The sequence below is a fragment of the Nipponia nippon genome, unplaced genomic scaffold (genome assembly GCF_047370975.1).
Source record: "Nipponia nippon isolate SJK-2023a ecotype South Korea unplaced genomic scaffold, ASM4737097v1 scaffold_9, whole genome shotgun sequence".
Classification (NCBI taxonomy): Eukaryota; Metazoa; Chordata; class Aves; order Pelecaniformes; family Threskiornithidae; genus Nipponia; species Nipponia nippon.
Genome location: NW_028262413.1, coordinates 39,824,206 through 39,850,027, shown reverse-complemented (window position 1 = coordinate 39,850,027; position 25,822 = coordinate 39,824,206). Strand labels below are relative to the sequence as shown.

Below are 25,822 nucleotides of genomic sequence, written 5' to 3'. Positions count from 1 at the left end.
CCAGCGCTGTGCTGGCGAGATCATGTGGCTCTCGCGCTCTGCCGTCCCAGCTCGGCGTTGGGACAAAGCTGGGTTTCTCTGCCTGCAAACAATCGCACAAACCTGTGCTCAGACAAATGAGGTTCCTAATGACCCAGCGTGGGGATGGTATAAGTCCAAACAAGAAAGCCTAAGTTCACATTTTAATGGTAAAATTCTGGTCTTAATGCATCAGTAGCACTTTTGCCATTCATGTCCAAAGGATTGGGTTTTATTTCTGATAAGCTGTACTGCACAGTGGCTTTTTGTTTAGAAGTTGTTTTGTTACAGTAACTTCAAAATTTCCGATAGCAACAATTAATATAACCGTCTCTGATTTTTTTTTTTTTTAAATTAGGAGTTTTGAATTTGTGTCCTTTCAGAATTAAAAAAGCAAGTGAAGAAACAGATTCAGAAGATCACTGTCCTAGATATATTACAACTATATGAAAGATCTGTACATTTTATAAATAGACAATGTTCACACATGTAGAATGTGAATACGCCTGACTCAGAACTGCTTGCATGCTGTCCCTACAGCTAATTATCGTAGTTAAGTAACAGTACCTGAGACTAAACACAAATCAAGCACATTTCCACAAATCAAGTGCATTTCAGGCATCTGTGGAGTTTTCAACACTAAAGTTCTTCATTCTGTGGCCCCTAATGTTTATTAGCTCTGGCAGTTTCTTTTGAAGTATTTTTCTATTGCTGCTGCACATTTAATTTTTCCTAAATTCATATAATTGGATTAAGGCTATTACTTCCAGTGATTTTTATCTCATTTAAACAATGGATATTTTTTGTTCAGTTCTGATTAGCATGAAAAGGAGACTTGTGTTTTCTGTAGCATTTGTCAACACAAATTGATTTTATGTAATGTCTTGATTTTATATAGTAGCACAAGCAATTTATTTCTCGACATTCACTGTCTTAAAAGCTTTCAAAAATTGAATAGAATATGGACTTGGATCCTGAGGAGAGTAGAACGAAAGCATGTTAAATAGGTTTTATTGCAAAGAAGGATTTACATGCAGTTCTTTCTAGCTCAACAGGTTGTTCCATTTGGTCTGACATGCTTCAGACAGAGCTTTGATCACTTTTTCTTATTGACTGGTGTAATTCTGCGTTAACGTCACTGGAGGTTTCCTGCTCAGTCCAGTAGGATCAGTGAAGGGGTCTGGTACATTCATCATTAACATGAGGAAGACATTCTTGGTGTCTTAGTAGTGAATTCTTAAATCCTTTATAAGGAGGTTGTATTCCATCTTCCATTACTTACCCATCTACATTTCTGTGCTATTACAGCAGAGCACTTCATGTGCCCTGTTACGTTCCTGTGGTGCAAGCTTTCTCAGTGAGAAGGCTTTAAAAACAGATGAATCTCACAGGAAAGGATTTACTAAATCATCTTAAGTATAAAATAGGAGACCATGGCTGTTCCTTTTTGTATCTTAGTTAGTTTTTGTAACGAAGCAATTTTGTCTCCTTTGCAGACAACTTCAGCAGCAGCAAGCAGAACTTGAAGTACATCAAAGAGACGGGCTGTCATCCTATGACTTATCTCAGGTGAAATTTCTTAAGTTTTTATTTTTGTGCCTCTGATCTTTTAAAATGTAAAGCAATGGCAGATTTCAGCAAAATTAAAAATACATTGTGACTGTCCCTGAATTCCTTTTCATCCAATGTGATGGAGAGAATTACCTTCCTCTTTGTATCTCAACAGGTGCCTGTTCCAAGTATACCAGCTAACGTTCATGAGGGTGGAAAGTCTGTGGAAAAGCCTGATGCTATCTTCTCCCAAGAGAGAGATCCTAGATTTGCTGAGATGTTTGCTGGAATAACTGCTTGTAAGTGAATGTCTCTGATGTTTAATTTTTAATACTATGTTAAGCTTGGTTACATGATATGGAGCACAGCTTCAAGAGAATGAAGAGAAACTACAATGTGGCAGAGAAATTTCCAAGCAACGTAAGTCTCCAGGACATTTCCTAGAATTTGCCTTTAGTTGATATTTCTGCTAAAGATGATGAGGAGTAAATTCAAGGAGGGAAGGACAGCTTTCGTGTCACCAGAGCTACCTATTTTTGATTCTCTTTTCATTTCACAGGGGCCCCTTAAGAAGTGTTTGTAGATACTAAACATACTGAGCAGAACTTGCCATCTCTAGGTATATATTTTCATTCTTGAACAGCAGATGTGACTTCATCTCTCTAAATAGACATGGATTAAGAAAGTTACCATGTAGTCTTAAGATAGGCCTGTGGTTTTTTATCAAATCACCAGCTTTTGCATTGATGCTTTCAGGGGCAAATGCTGCCTTCAAGTGTAATAATATACCTCTTTTCTGGTCGGTTGAGGCATCTGCAGTCACCTTACCTGTCAGTGAGTCCTTGCTCTTTTTCACACAACTTTTGAACTTGTTGGCATGTTCTTACAAGAGCAACAGGAGTCTCAGAAATAGTATGTTCTTCTATATTTTGTGAAAACTGTGGTGAGGACAGAGTCCTTACTGAGTGCACTCACCGAAGGATTTCCCAGCCCTGTTCTAAGAGGTAGCAGCCAACTTGTCAGTCGGACAGACGTAGCTGACTCAAGCTAGCCCAACCTATGCTGCCTGTTGCCCTAACAGACAGAAGTCATTGAGAAGACTGGCAGCTGAAGGGGTCATCTGAAATATATCTGTAGGAAACCAGGCTCACTAATTCCACTGCTCATGGAAGAACTCATTAATTGTTTATTGTTCTTAACTGTCCTCACTGAAAAAGAGAAGTTTTTACATTTGTTTTAAATAAATCAACGTGCAAGTGTCACGCAGCGCATGAAGGAAACGACCCACAGGGTTTGACTCCAGGGGTGTTGGGAGATGACCTCACTGCATTGGTTTCTTATGTCTGGCTTGGCCTTTTCAAGTGGAGAAGGCATTGTAACTGCAGGATAGACTTGATATTCTGTCCTCCTGTTGCTAGGACTCCTCTGTTATTTCTGTTCATCCTTGTCTGTCTACTCTAACAGTGAAGTCAACAGCTGAGGCCATAAAAGGGGTCCATTAGAAGGTAGCAAGACTCCAACCCTAAACACCAGAATATGTTTTTCCAAGCAAGAACATCTTGCTTTTTGGCTGCCTTATTGGCTCTTTTTCAGGCAGCTCTCAACTGTTTGTGGGGAGGGGTTAGGGTTAAGGGTCTAGCAAGCTGTGAGGTAGCTGGGAGGTTATGTTCTTGGAAATGCCATTTCTCCTTTCATTCTTATCAATTTACAGGCTATGCTTTTTTTGGGACATTCACCCTGTCTGAATTTCTCATGGGAGCTGTGATCAAGGTCTTCTCTGAATGATAAAAAGAGATGGTTCACAGTTAGAGATGAGATACTCTGTCCAAAACCAATATTGACAAACCTGCATGCTGCCTGCAAGACATTTGCATTATGTTGATACCCGATCTCGTTCTCTGCTACGTTCTGTAAAAATACAGGTTTGACATAGGGAGATTGTTGCCATAATGGCATGCAGTGGCCACACATAATTAAAAGACATTAAAAAAGTGGGGAGAGGAAGTCTGGCTTCACTGGTTCATGTAAGTGCCTTGAAGCACAGGATAATGCAGTTCTTACAGAGATCTTCATTCTACAGGCAGAAACACTGGTCGTGCTGGGAGAAGGGCATATCATTGACCAGTACAGTGATGGGGTTTAGAGAGGAGCAGGTCTAAGTATGCAGGTAAAACACCAAAACAAAATAAGTTTTCAGTGCTGTACCAAAGGTGAGAGCAGAGAAGTAGTGCGTAAAGTCCTGAGTGGGAATACAGCTGGGAGAGATGTGGGCCAGATTCAGAGGCTAAAGAGCATTCAATGTAACTCAGGAAAGAGATTTTAGAGCCAATTTAGCCGCGTGCGATTAGTTTAGCCGTTCCCTTTGACTTGGCCTCATCCTGCGGCACAGACCCTGGTAGCTGCCATGGCAACTCTGCTCCGCTTGAGGAATTCCAGTTCATTTAGGGCACTCTCAATTTTGCTGGTGAGTTGTTCTCAAATAGCTAAAGTACCCGCAGGATTTTGGCTCATTCTCTTCCAAGCCTGAGATGTTAGTATGCCTGTAAAGGGTGGCCTTAGAAAATGGGACATCTCATGCAAGAATTACATTACTGAATAGAAAGGCAAAACCATCTATCCTTCTTCTCAGATATATCCCAACCCATTCTCAATTCTTCCTACTACATACACAACCTTCTCTAGACCTTGTCCCCATTTCTCCTTCTTTTTTTTATATGAGAGCATAGGTTTGCAGCGCAGACTCGGTGTCTGTGCTGGGCAATATGTAGCCAGTGAGGAATTTCTACAAATTTCTACCTTACAGAGGAAAAGCAATGACAGCTTGCAGCAGTGGCATATGCACTCCTTCTCCGAGGCTCCTGTGAGGTAATTCGAGGTGACTTTTTTCTTTAGGAAGGCGAGCTTAGATTCTTGTTAGGAACATAACGTAAGAAGAACTTAGGTAATAGGGAAGAGTCTGGTGTGTTTTGGAGGCCTTTGGTGAGCCACACTCACAAGGTCTCTAAAAGCTAGGGAAAAACTAAAAAATACTTCTGTTACTTGTGAGCTGAGTGGGCCTTTTGTCCAGGAGAGCATCTTGTGAAATGAGTGGGAATCTGAAAAGAGCAGAGGGGAAAATGAGGAGGCAGACTTGATTTCTAGGCCTGTCAGGTGCATAGCAACAAATGGTTGCAAAGCTATCAGCAAGTTGCAGCATGTTGTGTGCTTGGAGGTAGTAAGGGAAGATGGGGAAAGTGAATAAAGGGTGGTGGAGCAGACCTTTAAATTATTTTAAGGAAAGTAGTAGTAGTGAGGTTTCCCTGGGCTTTGGAATAATCCAGTGCCAGAAAATTAAATTAAGGGACCAAATGGCACTGTTCACCCAATCTCATTTCATTCAATTAGAGATTGATCTCCAGTTGCCACATTAAGAGTAGACTATAAAAGTTAATGGCATCTCCGTGTGTGTTATTCACTACGCTAGTCTGTCTTACACCCCACTGGGATGCTTGCATCCTATTTCATGGCTCCCTCAAGCCACATATAGGACAGCAAAATCCGTGAGACCAGTGTTTTGCCTTGCCACAGCTCAGGTGCTCCAGTCTTGCAGACCCTCAAAAGCAAAGTGTCTCCAGCCAGCTGTGAGACTGAAATGCAGGCAGGGGCTGCAGGATCACCCAGGTTTGCTGGTGGTCACCCTGAGATCTGCAGGCATGCTACCAGGCTGCCTGGGAGAGTTGGGTACTCCTCTCCAGTTGTCCTGGAGGGAAGCAGACTGTCAGCTGGTTAGGAGAGGGGCTCTTTGACACCATTCCTTGGGGAGTTTAACCCAGCGGGGTGGGGGCTTTCAGCTGCTACCTCAGTGCAAACAGGCTGCGATAACAATGGTGGCCCTGGAGGGCCTCTCCTGGTGCCCAAAACGTACCCTCACCTGGGGCCACCCCCCGGCAGCCGCGTGCATCAGACCTCCTTCAGACCAGGCTTGTTTCGTGTGACGTTCCTCCGTTCCCCTGGGCAGACTCTCCTATCTTTCTTCCAGAAAACCTTTGTTCCCCTTTCCAGTCTGTAGCTGGGACCCACGCACCCATCACTCCCCGCCTCGGCCAGAGCCGCTCTCTGTCTCCCATTCCCCCTCCTGCCTGTGTGGTCAGGAGCAGCTTCCAGCCGGCACAGAGAAGGTCTGGGCTGCGTGGCTGGAGGGCACACACGAGTGTTACGTTCCATGCAAACAATAGCATTAATGAGGTACATCCTGCGAAGATGGTATGAAGTAGACACAAACCAGCTGTGCCTCTTGTTTCATACTGAATTGTCCTATAGCCCTTTTGTGTGATTCTTAATGTGTTCCACAGGGCTTCTTCATAAAGCTTTAAGAAGGAAAGAAAAACCCCTGCTGCATATATACATTGCAGTTCTCATTAAATACTTTTGCCTTCATTTTCTCATCCCCTAAACTTTTCTCTTTCTGTGATTTGTTTTTCTTTTGTAGCAGATAAAAAAATGATGGCCTCAGCATCCACAGCAGGAAACCAGCAGCTTTACTCACAGGGAAGCCCATTTCAGCCAGGACATTCGGGAAAGACTTTCAGGTACTGTAGTCCAGATCCTGAACGTATCCGCTTCTGTCTGATAGTGAGGGACTGTTCCCCTTCGATCTAATGGAAACAAAACCCACCTAAGATGCAAGGGCTTTCTTTACGTGAATGAACTTTGCTTTGTGTATGCTTCACGCCTACATGATGTCTCAGCCCTTAGGCTAGCCTTACAAGCTGAGATGATTTGGATGTCTCCGTTAAAAATAGTGGCTGGTAAGTAGACACTTGTTGCTGTGATGATGTAATTGGAAAAAAAGCTAAGAAGCAGCAAGAAACCATGAAGGCAAATAAATCTGAGAGGTGGTGGGGCAGGCTCAGAGATCTGCGGAACATTCAGCCAAGCTAGGAAGGCGCAAAGATTTGTTTTGCGCTTACAGCTGTCCGTACTTCTGCAGGATGCCTTGAAGGGCATCAGTGTGGACACGTTATTAAAGGGAACAGAGGGATGCTTCATCCGTAGTCCCTGGTGAGGGCTGGGACACGGGCATGAATAGTTTTCTAAGGCAGCTTCCAAATACACATAAAGTGGTGGTCTGGCATTTTCTGAGGCATTTTTGAGCTATTCAAAGTGCATGTCCTTGCCTACCAGCTGGCAATACAGATTTGGCTAATCTGAAGTTGAAGAGTTTGCCTTAATTTCCAGTCACTTTTTGAGAGTGTGGTAACGGTGATTATATTTACCTTAGTGCCTTTTGTATCATCGTGCTGGGACTGTCATACTGGAGTTTCATTCTCCTGTTTTAGACTAACCAAGGTTGTGAAAGTGAAGAAACAGCCATTCAGAGGCTGTCAGTTCCAGGAATTAGGAAATATTTGCAAATGATAATTTTATTTAAAGTTCTTAAAGTTATAATTGCTAATAATCACAGTGTGGAGAAATAAAACCCCCGCGCTTGTGTTTTGTCAAATTAAAACCAATAATAACTTGGGGGGATATGACTGTAAATTAAAATGTCTTTTAAATGGATGTTGTGGATTACTGGATGGTTGACTTGCCATCTTGGGGTTTGGCATGATTTTTTTCATTTCCTTTGTTAATTCCTGATGTTTAACTATAGCTTTTTTCCTACTGCTGTTCTATTATGTCAAGTAATGACACACCTGCCAGCATTTCCACCCTCGATGAACTGTCCTCCTTGAGTGCTCTCCAGGCTGGTCTGTTCGGTTACTGAGCCCGAGCAGCCTTTAGGCACTATTTCGCAGACTCCTGGTTTTAAAGTACGTATTCCAGATACAGTCCAAGCCCCTTAGGTGGTGGGACTTGCCAGTCCAGCTGGGAAGGTGTTGGCAGTAGGGCCAGCCCTCCCCAGCAGCTGTCCTGTGCTTCCGAGTTCAGCTGGATTTAGATGGACTTTCTGGTACACATTTCCCTCTTTGGAGACTCTGTGGTAGTAAGAAATAAAAATAAAATTAAAAAAAATAGTAAACAAAGTCTACAAAGAATTTCTAAACACACACTTGGCTTTTAGGCAGCTTAAGAAAGACAGAATAACAACTCCATATTCAAATGCCTGCCACGATTTGCTTACCACTCTGGGAGGGATTTTGTCAGCCTTCTCAGAGGATTCAGATCCCTGCTTCCTCCCTGCTCAGCCTTGTTTGCTTCTTTTCCCAATCTGCGCTCTTCTTTCTCTGTAAGGTTGTGAAAATAGACAATAGGGAAGGGATTGGAGAAAAGAGCAAGCTGTTTCAATTGATGCACAAAGGCATTTTTATATGTTGTGTCTTCATTTATATTCATTTAGATATGACATGTAAAGTAATAAATATATATTTTTTTACATATAAAAATATATAAAAGCACATTCAAAATGTGTGGTTATATAGATTCAGTTGTTCAAGACTTCCATGAGAATAAAATGGTAAAGTAGAGCAGTCCTTCATAACATTTCCCTTTTAATTAGGAATTTCTGGGAAATTTCTCTGTAGTGAAATTCAGTAGTTGGGAAACAACTAACATATAAACATACTTCCTTTGACATATAAACATATTTCCTTTGGAAATACCTTTGTTTTGTTTTGTTTTGTTTTTAGTTCCAAAGCTATTACATTAGTTTAAGTTTCTGTCTTGATTATTCTTTTGCCTGGGTATATAACTGCATGCTCTTCTTTAGCATCAGTGGGTGAAAAAAGGAATTAAAAGCTCAAATTTTTTATATATAACACATACTTCTTCATTTCCCAGGCAAGAAACAAATAAAGAAGTACTTAAAGTATCATCTTTTTGTCCATCTTCATTTAGGATGGCATTTAAGCAAATGCTTAAATACTGTTGATTTAAGCACAAATTTAAAATTAAGTAGCTGCTTGCATACTCTCTGCAAGCAGGTTTTTTAATGCATTAAATATTAAACTAGTATGGAGCTAAGTGTTTATGCACCGTGTGTTAGACTGATTTTATTCTTGCAAGCCCTTTCAAAAAGATTATAGAAGTCTAATTCAAAATAATATTGCCTTCTGTGTCTATTCAAACTGACATTTTAGAATGCCAATATGTTTCATGGGTTTGTGATGGTTTAAGTCACTTTTTATTAAGACAGATTGAACAATTAGTTTTAATGTGATTATCAAAATTTCCATATCTGGAATACTATTTGTGCATCAAGAAAATATTCTACAAATGAGGCACTGTTTCTGTTCCTTTAGTTCATCTGTGGTACATGTGCCTGGTGTGAACGACATCCAGTCTTCTTCATCAACAGGCCAGAACCTGACACAGATATCGCGCCAGCTAAATCAGAGTCAGGTTGCCTGGACGGGAAATCGCCCTCCATTTCCAGGACAGGTATTGATTAAAGGTGTTTTATTTTCATGGCCATTAAATCTTTGCAATCTCTGTGCTTTTTACAAAAGAATTAGTAAACTCCATGTATAACATGATTAATGTACTTTGTCATTATCATTTGTGGTTGGAGAGAAATTGGTTCCCTCACTTCTGTTCCTTGGCAGGTTATAATAATTTGAGACAGCTGCCCTATGTGTAACTGCATGTAGTTTGTAATAGTGTTCATCATAGTGGCAGTCGCTACACTGACATAAATACCAGTGGAAGGTCTCGGTCCTGCACTTATTTTTATATGTGCACTGAATGAAGTAAAAGAGGACAGCTGTTATGCTTTAGTATTAAGGCCGTGAATTAAATCTTTCTTAGACCCAAGACCTTGCACCCAGTAATGTTACCCACAGTTAGCAGAGTTATCAGAAAGGGGCACGTGCAAATCCAGGCATGAATTCCGAGCAGAGGCTACCTAGCCTGTTGCCCCTCCGTTAGCACTGCCCAGCGGAGCTCACACTGTGTCGTATGCTGGAGGAAACAGCACATCCCTCCATCAGGTGCCCTGTGCTGGAGAATGTTCGCCCAGAAATCACCTCTTGTTCTGTGTAACAATAAAAAAACTGTTTTGAACAGTTTTATGAAATAACATTATTATGAAATAATCATGTCTGATCTGCCGTTAATGCTGCTTTAATCACCCTTCACTTTCCATTGTTCGGTAGGCTAGAATGGCATGTTGGGGCGGGCACTAAAGTTTTCAGTAACTGAATTGTTTCCACATTAATCACTGATTCTTCCCAGCCCTCAGTGTGCCATAGTTACTCTGTCACACCTGTTTAATGAAATCCAGTTATAACATTAACTTTTTTTTTTAAATTATATGGAAGATGCTAAAAATTACTAAAAAAAAAATTACTCTTCCCTCTTACTGGCTAAATTCTGTCCAAGTCAACAGAATTTTATGTGAGTGTAGGGAAATTGGAATTCATTCATCCATCGTAAATAAAGTAAAATAGAGTTAAGCCTTGCAGAAGTGACATGTCATGCTCTCACTGTCATTCTGCAAAGCTTTAGAAATGTACGATTTCTTAACTTGGAACTGAGCTGAAGACTTAATAGCATCTTCATCATGTTATATGCTTGTTGGGATCTGTTTTCCTCCCCCAGCTTCCCTGCATTTGTCCAAGAATCATAGAATCATTGAATCGTTAAGGTTGAAAAAGACCTTCAAGATCATAAAGTCCAACCATTAACCCAGCACTGCCAAGTCCACCACTAAACCATGTCCCTAAGCACCCCATCTACCCGTCTTTTAAATACCTCCAGGGATGGGGACTCAACCACTTCCCTGGGCAGCCTGTTCCAATGCCTGACTACCCTTTCGGTGAAGAAGTTTTTTCCTAATATATGATCTAAACCTCCCCTGGCGCAGCTTGAGGCCATTTCCTCTTGTCCTATCGCTTGTTACTTGGGAGAAGAGACCGACACCCACCTTGCTACAACCTCCTTTCAGGTAGTTGTAGAGAGCGATAAGGTCTCCCCTCAGCCTCCTCCAGGCTAAATGACCCCAGGTCTCTCAGCTGCTCCTCATAAGACTTGTGCTCTAAGCCCTTCACTGCTTCTTTGGACACGCTCCAGCACCTCGATGTCCTTCTTGTAGTGAGGGGCCCAAAACTGAGCACAGTATTCAAGGTGTGGCCCAACCAGTGCTGAGTACAAGGGGATGATCACTTCGCTGGTCCTGCTGGCCGCACTGCTTCTGTTGCAAGCCAGGATGCCGTTGGCCTTCTTGGCCACTGGGCACACTGCTGGCTCATACTCAGCTGTCTGTCAACCAACACCCCCAGGTCCTTTTCCGCCGGGCAGCTCTCCAGCCACTCTTCCCCCAGCCTATAGTGTTGCATGGGGTTGTTGTGACCCAAGTGCAGGACCCGGCACTGAGCCTTGTTGAACCTCATACAGTTGGCCTCGGCCCATCGATCCAGCTTGTCCAGGTCCCTCTGTAGAGCCTTCCTACCCTCCAGCAGATCAACACTCCCGGCCAACTTGGTGTCATCTGCAAACTTACTGAAGGTGCACTTGATCCCCTCATCCAGATCATTGATAAAGATATTAAACACCACTTGTGACCAGCCGCTAACTGGATTTGAGTCCATTCACCACCACTCTTTGGGCCTGGCCATTCAGCCAGTTTTTTTACCCAGCAAAGAGTATGCCCGTCGAAGCCATGAGCAGCCAGTTTCTCCAGGAGAATGCTGTGGGAGACAGTGTCAAAAGCTTTACTAAAATGCAGGTAGACAACATCCACAGCCTTCCCCTCATCCACTAAGCGGGTCACCTTGTCATAGAAGGAGATCAGGTTAGTCAAGCAGGACCTGCCTTTCATAAACCCATGCTGACTGGGCCTGACTGATCTCCTGGTTGTCCTGTACGTGCCGTGTGATGGCACTCAGGATGATCTGTTCCATAACATTCCCCAGCACCGAGCTGGCAGGCCTGTAGTTCCCCGGATCCTCCTTCTGGCCCTTCTTGTAGACGGACATCACATTTGCTGACCTCCAGTCATCTGGGACCTCCCTGGTTAGCCAGGACTGTTGGTAAATGATGGAAAGTGGTTCGGTGAGCACCTCCGCCAGCTCCCTCAGTGTGCCTGCATGGATTCCATCTGGCCCCGTAGACTTGTAGTGGTGTCGCTAACCATTTCCCCTTGGATTATGGGGGCTTCGTTCTGCTCCCAATCCCTGTCTTCCAGGGGAGAATAGCTTCGCTTGAATGCGTTGATTGCCAATAACAGTGCACATCATTAGAAGTATCCAGAGATGTAATCACCTTTAATTTCTGTTTGTGGAATTGGTCAGGCAGTGAGTTTTTCTTGGAACTGCTGGATTTGTTCATAATGTGGGAAACGGTTTATAAGCAGATTCTGTCTGTAGCATTATATGTTGCTGTAGCATGAGACTGCTTGAGACACTTCACCTCCCTTAGTGTACATATTGTACATGTCTCAAAGCAGTCTGCAGTGTTTAATCATGTGTGTGACATTCTTGGAGATCCTATGACGAAGCCATTATGTAGATGAAAATGACAGCAAGTTGGTTTTTAATACCCTTGAATTAACTCAGCTGCCCAGTTAAAGCGAAGTGCGACTGTTTCTTCCCTCCTCCTAGGGCTGGTGATTCACACTCCCTCCCAAGCCTTTTACAAGGCAAAATAACTGCTGCCTGTACTACTTAGGCAGGGAGAGAAAGCAGCTCATTAGCTTTGAAACGTCTTTGACCATTTACTCCCAGTCACTGGAGATTCTGGTCATCTGAGAACTGCATATGTTCTGCAAGACATTCAGATAACTGTGATTTTACTGTGGCACTGCAAAATCAAAACACCTGGCAAATAAAGGCGAATTCTTTATACCTGTTCAGTTTGAGATTAATCCTTGTAATGGAGTTGAAGGAAATCATGTTTTTCCAAATAGCTCGGATATTGAGTACATGTGAGTTAATCAGCAGGAGAGCTGTAAGTGTTGGTTTATGGTCTGTTGTGTTCCTTCTATAGCAATATGTTGGCTTTGACAGAAATGGAATATGGCTGAGACAGGAATAACATGCCTGTTCACATCTGCAGAGTTTATTTAGTCTTTGCTTTACACTGTTAAAAAGAGAGTCTGCTGTGCTGTTCCTCAACAATAAAACATTCCTTCTTTTACCCTTTATTCCTCAGCAAATTCCGTCTCAGTCTGGCAAGACTCAGTCATCTCCCTTTGGGATTGGAACAAGTCACACCTACCCAGCCGATCCGTCGTCATACAGCCCCCTTTCCAGCCCAGCCACCTCTTCTCCGAGTGGGAATGCCTACTCTAGCTTAGCAAACCGAAGTGCAGGGTTCGGTAAGTTTTTAAATGACATAACACAGAAATGCACATAAAAATTAAACTCTCCAGTGTTAACTTCATTAAAAATCCTCCAACCTGTTCTTTTGGTGGGTCGGTTGGGAAGCTCAGGTGGTGAAAGGGTTTTGCTTTCTCCTGTTTTCTCCTGTCGAGCCCAGTGGACAGAGATGATCTGTTCCCTCCATGCTGTATCTCCTCCACATCCAACACACTTCAGAATATTGTGGCATTTTCTGATATGAGGAAACTTTTTTTCCCCAGTAAATGGTGCCATGAAAGATTCAGGAGTTGCTTACACCACTAGTACACGTCCTCCCAAATTGTGATCAGCCGGTTCAATTTCTTTTTACTTCTCAGGAGAATACTTACATGACACAAATTTACATTCTTTTCATTTTTCAACTTCGCTGACGGCATGGCGGTGTCCTCTTGCCCAGAGATGGCTTGTTGGAGTTTGGCTGGAGACAGGACTTTTTTGTACCCCCACTGTTACTAACCTAATCAGAGTAGGTGCCATGTTTTGAAATGGTTTTCTTTTCCTATTACATGCTAATTTAGTGGCTTTCAGACCGTGACCCCTTGGTAAGTTTTCTGCACTCCACCAGCAGAATAATATTCAAGGGTAAAAAATATTATGAATCCATCAGTGATAAACACAGGTGGAGTCCATGAAAAACGTTACTGGCTGATAATAATGTGCAATTCCAAAAAGTATAGGTAGCAGTGTGCTAATGTGTGTCCTTTTCCTCTTGTCCCTTGAGAATAAAATTGGCACAGACCTGTTGCAGATTAGCCTTGCTGACTGCAGACCTGCGCTGCGTCGCCTAGAAGAAGTGCATTGAAATGGAGCTCTTCCCACAGAGCTTATTCATGCCTCCATTTCCATTTTCAGCAGGCTTTGTACATTTGTTTATGAGACAGCCTTGCATTTCAAGCCTAAGCTACTTGGCAAGAACCCTTTCACCTAATGAGAAACATTTCCTGACCTACATCAGTTTGGATACTATTAATAACACAGCCTTCACAGAGACGAATGTCTTGAACCTCCGCTGGCAGTAACCGTTTTGCTGAAATGAAGCATCGTTTGCCTCGCTGAGTTAATTTCAGTGTATTGTTTGGGGCGGGGGGCAGGGGGGCAGGGGGAACCAAACCAAAAACTTGCAGCTTTCTTTTTAAAGAGTAACTTAGATGAATTTTGTTTTGGCCTGTAAAATGGCTGCAAGGTTTCTGAGTCAGCTGAATTATTGGTTGTGGTAATGTCAGTAAGGGAAGAGCTGTAATTATCTACTTCAAATGTGACAGAAATATATCACTACAGCCTCTTTACTTTCCTGTAAAATGTTCACTTTATCTGTTTTGCATGGTTTAGCTGGCAGCCAAAAGGACTGGATTAAGTATGTGTTTCTGTATTTTCTGAAGCCATGACTATGAGTAGTGACTGATTTGACGTGATTGAGTCTGGTTATCGGAGACCTGACATAGCACACGTGTGGCAGTTTGGCACAGAAAATGTGGCACCGTTGGCAGAGGACACTGATAATTGGGGAGAATCAGATCTACCCAGCTTGGCTCTGCAGTGAGGGGAAAATAGGCAAAACCAGTAGGTGTAGTTATAGAGAAAAAAAAAAAAAAAAAAAAGAGGAGAAAATGTTTGGAGGAAAAGCATAAGCCTGGTGGCAAGCTTTCTAAAATGCTAATTCTTAGAAGGAGATACTGTAAATAATTGAAGGAAAATTATCCAAAAATTTTATCCATTTGGGGCCAGTCTGTAGAAATACAGGGTAAAATGAGTCCAGCTTAAGTGTGACCTGTGACTGTACACATGAAAAGTGTATGTGTAATAGGTGACCAAATTAATGTGTGTGGCATCATGTGTTTTTCTAGTAGACTATTTAGAAGAAATGCATCTCCCTGAAATCATCACTTTAAGTGTATTTACTATAAAACCTTGCTGTTCACGTTACTCTCTGTGAACTTTAAATGGCCTCAGACTTTTAAGTATCCACCACCATACGAACAGGATAATAATTTGCTATAAGCTGCATGTTAAATAAATCATTTTGCAGCTGTAATATTGGAGGACAAGATAGTCCAGCAAACAACACTCTGCATTTAATACAGCAGTGTCTGCATTTAATAAGGCAAGGCTGTTGTCTGTTGATCGTATTGTTTTTACATCTGCTTACAAAATCTTACATCTGCTTACATGCTTCTTAGATGAGTAGGTAACTGCGCACCCGCTGCTCTGCAAGAATTGGTCTTTTAAAGAGAAAGAGCATTCAGATGACGCAGTTTGGTTTTTCAGTGAAACGGCAAATATTCCTTATTAGTGATTAAAAAGCGGTGGGGGGATGCTTGAAAATGGTCTTCCACTGCCTGGCTTATGGTGTCACTGTGCGTTTTGCCGTGAGCAATTCATCTGCCGCGTCTGTGCAGCCGCGGCAATGAGCTTCACTCTCCCGTTGGCCCCCGCCCTGCAGTCAGGGCTGCAACTCCCTTCGGCTTCCACCCCGCAGGGGCTGGGTGTCACTCGGGGTCTTTTTTCTAAGACTCATTTGCAAACACAGGCATTGATGGATGAAGCCTCAAAAGCGGCCGGGCATTTTGAAAGAGCTCCTCCCTGACTTCTGCCCTTTCTCCCCCGCTCCAGCTGAAGGTGGCCAGAGCAGCAGCCAGTTCCAGGGGAGACCTTCCGAAGTCTGGTCCCAGTGGCAGAGCCAACATCACAACCAGCAAAGCGGCGACCAGCATTCGCACCCACAGCCCAGTCAGACCGAGGTGTTCCAGGTGAGGAGAGTTCACTGAGCCCAAAATCCCTCTGACAGCTTCTCACTGCTGAGTTGAAGCACCGTGGCCCTCGATGACCAGGCTGTTAGCAGGGCTTGGAGCAGTTACCTCTTGCTGTGTGCTGCTGTAGGTTTGCACTGCTATTAGCTGGCATTAGCTACAACTGAGATGGTTTTGTTTTCTGCTGAAGAGCAGCGTCTTTGCTGATTTAAAATACTGTTTTCCCTTCTCTCTGCACCCTATACTTAGGTCTTATGTGTTTTGCAGGGAAGCCATGAAATAGTCCCAAACAGAGTGTCTGTCTTATCCTGGTGCTGACCTCTAAAATCCCAGCCAAGTCCAATTAGACATCAATGTAATTCTCTTTGATAGTTCAAGCAGGAAAGGAGTCTGATACTGCGTAGAAGATAGTGGCCAATAATTTTTTAAGGTCAAACCCAGTCAGATATCAGATAGCTGGTAAACAATCCTCTTCAACTACCTAATATTGTAATATTAAGTATAATTTTGGCCTTCACTGCAGATGGAGTAGGACTTTATAAGTTAACTAATAAGGTCTCTGTCCTTGTATAACTTGTTTTTAAATTAGATCAAGACAGTTTGCAACAAAACAATGCAGATAAATGCAGAAAAGACAGTTCAAGCCCCAAGCAAAGTTTAGAAGTGGGGCACCTCATTATCTTTTGGAAGGTAAATTTACCTGCAAGACTGGGCTTATGCTCAGTTGCTTGCAGGAATGCTGCAGAAGAGATATTAGCCTGGAAATATTCCTGTGTGAATAAACCATTGCTTCACACAGGAACAAACAACACCACTACATCTGGAATAACTACCTGTCTGCATACTCTTACCACGTGGCCCAGGCAAGATTAATCTGTTGCATCTCTCTCTGTTAGCAAAGTTTAATCACTTTGCACGTACTTTAACCCAAAAGCATATGCAGGGTAATTCCAGTGGAGTCGAGGACCGTGTGGTTCGATGGCCCACAGAGACACAGGGCTCCAAGCAGCATCTTGCTTGTGTCTCAGGCAAGTGCTGTGTCCCAGCAAACATCTTATGAAATTAAGTGGGAAGGGGGACCAAGGAAGAAAGGGAGAACTGGACTCACCTGCAGAGCTCTCGGAGGTGACTGCATTTGGAGGGGATTAGGACAATAGCTGGATGTGATGAGGAACTTGGATGAGCTCAGTTCAAAGGCCTCCGAGAAGTTGCTTGGACTGTTTGTGCCTGAAGCCAGCCCTGGGTTAGCTGCACATAAGGAGAGAGGCAGACTCGAGAGGGGAGCTACCCTGCCGCGTCTGTACCTGAGGAGACCTTGCTGCAGAGGCCCCAGCAGCAGAAATGCCTTCAGAGATGGAAATTTAAACAAGCGGGGGCAGCTACAACTTCGTCTTGGCTGGGGAGGAATGTGGGAAAACATAAGTGCAAGTTTTGGTCAGAAAATGAAGGCTGACCCTGGCAGCTGAGAAACTGCCAGTTGTGTTCATAGCCTCTTTCACCATCACCGACAGGGATGCTACAGAGACCTCAGATGGATTTTAATTTGTATTTATTTTGGGATAACTTCTCAGTATGCAGCAGCTCTCAGTATTCTCAGTTATTCCTTCACAGAGCAGATCCTGTGAGTTTTCTTCTGTGCTTTTTAGGTTTTGTTTTATTGTAAGGATAATGAGCCATCCCTGGCAAAACTTGGCTTTGCAGTAAGAGCTTATTATTGTAAGGACTGACAGGAAAAGCAAGCATAAACTCTGGTTTTCTCAGCAAGGGATATCTTTTCCCTGTGGCTTTGGTCTCCGGCTGAGAGGAAGGGTTGAGTATTTTTTGAAGCCTCCTGCAGGGACCTCACTGGCTCAAGACACGTGGGAGCAATTACCATGAAATCCCATTTCTCCTGAGAAGTTCCTGTTATTTCCTCTGCCTTTGTACATGCACGAAGGCTGCTTGGACATCTTGTTAGCTGGAGTGGATGTCCAGTCTTCAGTGTTCCTCAGAGGACGAAGAGCAGTAATACATTCGCTTACAGAGTGCTGGTGAGGAGGTGAGACCCTCCCCAAACCCATGCTTATACAGCAGGAGCCCCTTTCTGTAGGCCGCAGGAGTGTGTGAGATGTTGAATACTTCCCATATAGTGAAACCAGAGAGTTTGCTTCTCTCCATAGGTAACTACCCCTTCCAAGGGGAGCTGTTTCAGCCTGGGACGGGTATGGGGCAGCTCAAATGTGCCTTAGTCAAAGGAGCAATCCAAAACTTCTGCCCTGCTGAAGTCCTACCTCCCATTCAGAAACACTCCAGCAAGTAGCACATAAACCTTAGCCCAGCCCCCTGCACAGGTCTGGTTTTCACCTTATTTATCTAACCTTTGGTCTTTTCTGGTTTTACACTGAAAAGATGAACAGGAAACAGTTTGTGTCTGGATGACGTGTTAGCAAGTGACGCTTCACTTTGATTTTTTCCTTATCGTGCAGGACATGCTGCCAATGCCGGGGGATCCGACGCAGGGTACTGGCAATTACAACATCGAAGATTTTGCTGACCTGGGCATGTTTCCACCATTTTCTGAGTAGCTTGCGAAGCAGAAATGGAAGTTCTTCTCCAAGGCCATTTCAGTGTAATTTTGGCTCTGCTTTTTCTGTGTTGCATTTCTGTAGAAGCTACTAAACCAGAAGACACATTTCTCATGTTTCAGATAGTGGTGTAGGGCTTGCTCTCTCCTCCTTGGGGTGCGTCAGTGCCGACAGAGGAGCTCCAGCACTTGTTAGTGTTCATTGACAGCTCCATTTTTTTTTTTATTTTTATTGTCATCTACCTCAGAGATGAAAAACTTTGCTTGATTTAAAAAAAAAAAAAATCTCTGAGTCTTAAATATTTGAATGTGAATGATACCTAATATTTCCTTTGAGTGGTAATTTTTAAATAGATAACAAAGTAACAAAGACTAACAGAGAAAAGGTAAGGTAATGTCTTGTTACAGTGCCTACCGCTCAATTTCGATGCCTTGCTTTAAGCTTAAGTTTCTGGAAGCAGACACAATATTCTGTTTTCTTTGATCCTTGTAGTTTTTAGGTCACTTTAAATGTGAGATTAAGCAACATAATGTAGGCCTCTCTCACCAGAAGATTCAGCTCCGCCTTTTCTAACTTAAACTTGAATGTGTGTACATTTTGGTACTTTATGTATATCTTGTGCTGTATGAAGTGATTTCCTGTACTGGTTTCTTTTGCCTTTACAAAGGGTCCATTCTGGAGTGTACTGAAAAGGTTGACGATATATGTGGAGGAGTTAGATATCGTGGGAGTCTCCATCACTTCACATAGGTCTTCTTACTTTTAATTCAGGTGGTTCTCTATTCAGAACAAACATTTACTTACATAAGCTATTAGTCTGTTTTTGCACTGAATTGGGGCCTATAACTCTATACATTTCTCACTGGCTGCTTTATTTTCTATTGTTCTTGCTTTCCCAAAAATACTGCCTCATAAAAAAATGACTGTAAACACATGAAGAGTGCATTTTCTATATTAGCTGCATTTGCTTTCTGTGAAGTACTTTTTTATACTGTGAAACCTCACATTTTAACAGTGCAAGGTGGTGGCCTGTTACTAGGAAATCATTTGAGCTCATTTGCTGCAAGCAGTGAGATGGTTTTGTAGTGTATAATTTTTTTAGAGTGAGTTGGTAATAGATATCAATTGGACTATTGTCCACTGCGTACACAGTGATAACTTGAATTTTTGCTTGGATTCCCAAGCAATCACTTCTGTTAAACCCTGTTAACCCTATTCCGTTAAATATGGGATTTTCAGCTTACCGAGTATGTTGAGGACTCTTGAGTATTCTGAATGCTATATGCTTTTCTGCAGAGGTAAGTTAATCACCTTCCTCTTGGGCGAGTCACCTACCATATGTCTTCATCAGAAATGTGGTAGAAAGTTTTTTATTCAGTATTTCGTATGCATGACAAGTTACAGAGGTTGGGCTGCAAGGTCAGCATTTTTATCCAGATCATTTCTTCTGGGATGGGAGGAGGAGGAATCACTCACAGAGGACAAGGAGCCCAGAGTTCCCGCGTGCAGGTTGTTCATAACCTTCGAGGTTGGACGGTGGTAGCCAGCCTTTGCGGAGGACGAAGGGGGCAGCTTCCCTCAGCTTTTTCGGGGGCCATCACGGACCTTGAAAAAATAAACCCCGGGGCATAGCCCCCATCTAGAAGATCTCAATGTCCGCAGCAATTCTTAAACCTTACAGCACTAAGGTCTGCCTTCTCGTAGCTCCTCTTGAATTCTGGGGTGCCTCCGACGGGAAGCACCGTGCACATCACTGCAGTCCATCTTGTCAGGATATCTTGGAAAGCGGGCAGGCCCCTGTCCTGCAGCCTGCTCTGGCCACACAGGTTTCATGCTGACAAGCAGTGCGGCTGGTTTGCGGGGAACACAACCCAGGGATGTGGCTTTAACAGTTACCCGTATGGTGGTGTTCCCGTCTGACTTTGCTTTCCCAGCCTTCTCTGAGAACAGCATGTAGTTTTCAATATCCAGGACGAGTCCTTCCTACTGTTTCGCTAAATCTGGGACCAATCTCTTACCCTATGTGCTAGTGGGGCTAGGGACTCTTTTTTTAGGAAATTTTTTTATATCTCTAGATACAGTACTGGAGAGGCCTCAGATCGCCTGGTCTGTGCTTGCCTCACCAAAATCACACTGAGAACAAACAAAAAACCTTGTATCTCTTCTCTCCCAGAGCTGGGGAAAATACCTTCTTAGGTGAGCAAGCCATGCGCTTATGCACTATTCTTTTAAATACATGGATGTTTATTCTCTTGGAGCCTTCTCCCTTTCCACTCGCGCTGCTCGGACGAATGACTGCTCATTGAATTAGGTAGGCAAAGCTCTGCTGTCCCAGAGTGAAATTCATTGCTGTCTGTCAAAGGTGCGTGGATGCCGCGCGGGCGGGAGCGAGGTGGTCGGCGTCTGTACCGCGGGGCGAGCTTTTCGAAGGGGCTGATCACGAGGGAGGGAGCAGCAGATGAGCAGTTCATATCTCTGCACAGAAGATGCTTGACATGATAAACGTCAGTTTTTCTAAAATTGGCAAAAAACATTTCTCCGTAAAGTGAAAAATTAATTGAAAAAATGCTGTTCCTCTGTTTTATTTTACCCAGCTGCTCAAAGTATATTTATAATATGCTTTTGTTCCTGAACTCAGTCTAAAAATAAGTTTTTTAAAGTAATTTTCTCCTAACATGAGCAATGAGAACTTCCTCAGTGTGTCATGGTTTTTATACTACTGTAGAAGGCTTCTTGTGTACAGAATTTGGTTGTGCAGCTAGAAGTGCACTGTTAGCAGAATTTCAAGCACATCTCTCTTTTTTTGTTGTTGTTTTTTAAATACAATTTTTTTTTTTAAGCCAGTATGCCTGAGGCATCAGAGCATGGACTGCTTCTCACCTTGTAGACCACTCCTGCCTTTCTGGTTGAGAAAGGGGATGGCTACTCTGTTAAGGGCAAGTCCGGATAGTGCCAGATTTGGGTTTTCCCTGTGAGCCGTTATCATCCCTCGTTTCTGTTCCGCCATCCCGAGCCAGTGCTTTCTTCTTGGCATTTCCACCCTTCCTTACCTCCCCTCCCGTTCCCGGCCATCCCACCTCTGCCGCGCTTTCCCACGCCCAAGCGGGAGGCGTTGGGTTGCCGTTCCTGAGCCAGCGAGGAGGGAGCGCTTAATGAGCTTAAAGTTTGGCAACTTTGTGCTTCTGAGCGAGCAAACGAGCAAGTTCAGCATTTGCTACCGCTGCTGGGCGTCCTGCGCTGCCCTCGCCGTGTGCTGCCGTCGTGTCAGTGGCTTGCTCCTCTGAAACAGCCTCATCCCGGGTCTTGTGGCCAAAAAAGCTGCGTAGCGTTGGCTGTGCTGTATCTTTTTGTCCCGTGTTTGGTTACTAAAGCAACTTACTTATCCTATAGCTGAAGTTATAAAGTGCATTTGGAATGCTAACGTTTTTATTATGTGCCGTTGGTGTAGCTTTGCTGGCACTTTGGCTGCCTGTTTCCAGAATTTCACAGGTGGTGGATTTCTCGTTTCTTTTGTGTTTTTTAAGCTGGAAATAAAGCTGTGATTTCTGATCAAACTGTGTGGCAAACACAGTGTTTCTTGAAACTGAATCTTTCGGTTTTTAAACTGATGGAGCAAGAAACTGCAAATAGTAATGATCTGGGTGAGTTATTTCAATGAGTGGGCATGTAGACTGAGAAGATTTTAGATACTAAAATATTTACATTCATTTATTCAGCCAAGCAGTCCTGTTCAACAAGAGAGACTCCATCACGTTACTTGTTACAAGTGCTACTGGCAGTACCTACGGTGATGCTTTAACCAGGTAGTTCCATTTGTAGCTTTGTTGCCTTTTTTTTCTTTTGAAGTACAGTATGAAACTGTAAATACTTCTTGCAGTACTGCCTTTTTAACTCTTAATTACTTTTGGCACAGTGTTAAATAGTGTTGGATTTACCCAATTGCTATGACATATATTTTTATACATAGGTGTACTCTTTTTTCGAGAATAATACAGCCATTTTGTCATTAATGCCTTATCAGTGTCATATTGCTGTTGCTCTTTGTTTGCAAGGTATCGAGTGGACTAATTTCTAGTTCAGATATTTTCACTTTTCCTGGCAGTGCTCAAGTTTGGCTTCAGGTGAATTTTGCCAGAGTCCCATTTTTCACAGTTGTTAGCTGTGAGAAGAGGAGAATGTGGGCTTGGTTTTGTTTCTATTAATGGGGCAAAGAAAAGGTGATGGCATCTAATTGTCTTTAAAAGGTCAGTCTTTTCCTACTCTAACCCAGAGTGCAGTTCATGGAACTGATGGCCGTGGGCACTGATTACTTTCTGTAGATTAATGGTCTTTAAAAAACAAAAAAAGGAGAAAAAAAAAAAAAAAGAAAAAGAAAACAACTCCAAAAATGGGCTTCTGTCATTGTTAGGCACTTGGTTACTTATCTGTTTAAACTCTTCATATTGATGTGAAATTGTGCTGTGGATAAAGTGTATTTTGTACTTCTGAATGTTCTATATTTATGACTAACAAGTACAGAATCAGTTGTGTGTATGTATAACTAATAACTGCCTTTTTAAATTTCATTAAAATAAAAATGTCATGAGCTGTTGTTAATTCCTGTCTTTCTGTAAACAAATAAGATGTGCTATTGGGAATCGTCAAGTAGGAAAGAACCCTGAATGATAAGATTCGTGCCAAAAATCAGAAGATTAGGCATTGATCTTTGTCTTCGAAATCTCCTCCGATGCTGTGTGGTCCCGGGCGGGAAGTTCCCCTTTTATCTGTCTCGTATAAAGGCTGTCCGGGGGGAGCGGGAGAGGAATGGGAATTTGGGATCTCAACTTTTAGAAGAAGTTCCAGAAAACCCTTCATTAACAGCCCCGTTCTGCTGACGACGCTGAGGTGTGTGAATCGGTATCTGTATTGTAGAGGGCTTCATTAGAGCACAATTGATTTAGAATTAATTCATAGTCTGTGGCAATTTTTATTCACTCCCTGGGGCGGTAACACAGTGGCTTCTTTGTGCACCTTTTGGTCTCATTGTTCAAAGTTAAAAAATGCTCGTATCCTTCCCACCAACATTCTGGTGACCTTTTCAGACTTTCTTATGTAAAGTGCATTTGCCTTTCACTGTGGTTCTATTTATTGTTGTATTTATACTGTATTTCTTTGTCGACTTGATGGTTCGTGAGCGAGATTTACCTTGCTGATAAATCCCCAAAGCTGATGACTGGACCACAGCAGGAGCAGAAGACGCTGTGCTCTAGGGCATGCATTCCTGGTGGAGGGCAGGGGGTGTTCTCACAGCTCCTACTCCGTTCGCAGGGCTCTGCCTGGGGAGAGCAGACGTGGGCTCTGCTGGGACCCGGCGGGAACCCGCAGTCCCAGCAGGGCACTGGGATGTGCTTCGTCAGGCGCAGCCACCAGGCCCAGCTGCTCTGTCAGGCTCTGCTCACTAAGCCCTCGTCCCAAAGAGAGAGCTTGGTCAGTGAAACTGTTCGCTTCGCCCTGTTTTGCTGTGAAAATCGGGTTTTCAACAAAGTGATACTCTTCTGGCATTTCTCCAGATGCTTGTGGAAATCTTTGATGAATGGATGTGCCCCGGACCATGAACTCCACTTGGAAATACAGCGTACCTTCATCGTGGCAGCTGTTTGGTGCTTTTTCGGTGCATTTTAATAGGCTCTTAGTTGCTTTTGAAGAACATTACCCAAACAAAGGTGCGCACGGAACGGGTGTTAGACCGATGCCAAGCAGAGTACGGTGTGGTCGGGCTGTTTTGGGATCCCTCCTAGCACTCCTTTTAGATTGCTTGTCATTAATCCGTGCTCTCGTGTACTTCTGGGCACCAGGGCGACAACGGGCTGTGGACGTGCTGGGACCTACTCATTTTTTGTGTGCAGTCTAGGTTTGGGGACACTGGGTGTGAAACGGAGCCAAATGTTTGGTGACAAATAGTCGCTGCAGCTCGGCGTGGCAGGACACCACGGTAGAAATCCACACACAAAGGCTGGCGCACAGGAAAGAAATGCGGCTGAGGCTCACTGTGTCCCTGCACTTACCATCTTTGGCTCTATAAACTGGCACTAATGACTAACAGCAACAGCTTAAGTCTTCATTACGATGATAGAAATATATTTTTCTTAATTTTTCCATGGGAGGTAATTCTTAGCCACATTTCCATCAATACACCATCATAGTTCAGGAAGTATTACTCATTTAATTTTCCCAGTTTCTCTCCAAGTTGGATGTAACAGGAGCAGATACAGGATGAATTCTTCCATCCTTTTTCGCCATTCCTGGTTGGAAATATTTGGCAGCATCTTTCTTCAAGCTTCTTGGTCTGTCCCACATAAAATAAAGTGGAATCACTTGAACTGTATTAATGGATTTGGGATCAGATCCAGAGGTTGCTAGGGCATCTTTTCATTAGCTCTGCAAAAAATTATCTTCTAATTATAGACTGGCACTAAATACTAATATACAAAATGTGCCCTTTGGGACCCAGTTGAAAAAAATGTCAGCCCAAGGCTCACACATGGAAGATGCAGCAGTGCTTAAGAGCAATTACCATGCCTTTTGCAGACAAAAATGTAACAGCCGTGCACACATTGCCGTAATTACAAATATGCAGGCGCAGCTCTGAGGGACAGAAGAAAGCCCCAGCCGCAGCTTGGGAACCTGCCCCAACGCAGGCACCCTAGTAGAGAAGACTAAATCACCCCACGCTTCAGCGTGCCGCTGCCTCTTATAAATAGCAAGTTCCTCTTCTTAGCTAAGAAGGTGAGATTTTAAATACTTGAAATGTTTTTCAAAACAAGAGGACTTGAAGCACAGAAGTACTGCAGCGTTGAACTGCTTTGGTGCACCCTGCCATCCAAACCACGTTTTGGGTGGCTCACAGAGCCTCCCCCATCGCTGCCCATCCCCGCTTGCTGTGGGTAATCACCCTTTGCTTGGAGGCCAGAGCACTCCTGTGTGTGGCCCTGACGGCAGGCAGCTTCGGTCTGCAAGATGAAATCACAGTATAGCTATTTTCCACTTAACGCTGGAATTACTGGCCAGATAGACCCATTGTCACTGAGGAGCAAAAATTTTGAAGGCCTAAGTTGCTGCTTTCTTTGTAATTTTGAGACCTGCACTTTGCTAAATAAACACAGAAGAGAAAATGCTGCCCTGGCACATGTACACAACCCACACCGCCTTCTCTTCAGCGCATGTAGTGGGACGTGAAGACTGGATCATAATACTTTCCACTTAACGAAGGAATTTGTACTGTGGGATTTATCTCAGAAGCAGCCCTCCTCTCCCTTGATTTCCCTCGTTGCGTGCAATTTCAGCTTGTCCTGGGCCAAATGTCTGTGAAGGCCCAGGACGAGGGATACCAAACCATGACTCACAGCGGAGACGTAAACGCTGTGGGATTCCTTCCTTCCTGTAAATCACACTCTTTCAAACAAATGTCACGACTTTGTTCCTGGTTCACGTAATTCTGAGCAAAAAACATCAGGAGGCAACACTCTACAATGCCGGTGACTGAAGACTTAGGGTTTTGTTTTTTTTTAAAGGACCTCTCGATGGGTACGTCACATCCTCCCTCCGTTACCTGCTGCCGCCTTCTCCAGCCGCCAAGAGAGCGCAGAGTACTCTGAAAATTTCGGGTTGCTTGAGGTAATCTGGGCTG

The 25,822-nt window shown here is 43.4% G+C and overlaps 1 protein-coding gene across 5 annotated transcripts in view; it reads left to right on the top strand.

Annotated features, from left to right (window-relative positions):
• ARNT2 (aryl hydrocarbon receptor nuclear translocator 2) overlaps nt 1-22,741 on the top strand; it is a 109,878-nt gene extending 87,137 nt beyond the window's left edge. For 4 of the 5 annotated variants that reach the window (XM_087744221.1, XM_087744217.1, XM_087744220.1 and 1 more), the window contains 7 exons: nt 1,515-1,587; nt 1,745-1,868; nt 6,038-6,137; nt 8,790-8,928; nt 12,637-12,802; nt 15,456-15,592; nt 18,058-22,741. In XM_087744221.1, coding sequence (XP_087600347.1) covers nt 1,515-1,587; nt 1,745-1,868; nt 6,038-6,137; nt 8,790-8,928; nt 12,637-12,802; nt 15,456-15,592; nt 18,058-18,156 — 838 coding nt within the window. In that variant the 3' untranslated portion in view covers nt 18,157-22,741. The remainder of the gene's footprint in view (nt 1-1,514; nt 1,588-1,744; nt 1,869-6,037; nt 6,138-8,789; nt 8,929-12,636; nt 12,803-15,455; nt 15,593-18,057) is intronic. The other variant, XM_087744218.1, reaches the window with a different exon arrangement.
• The last annotated feature ends 3,081 nt before the right edge of the window (nt 22,742-25,822 follow it).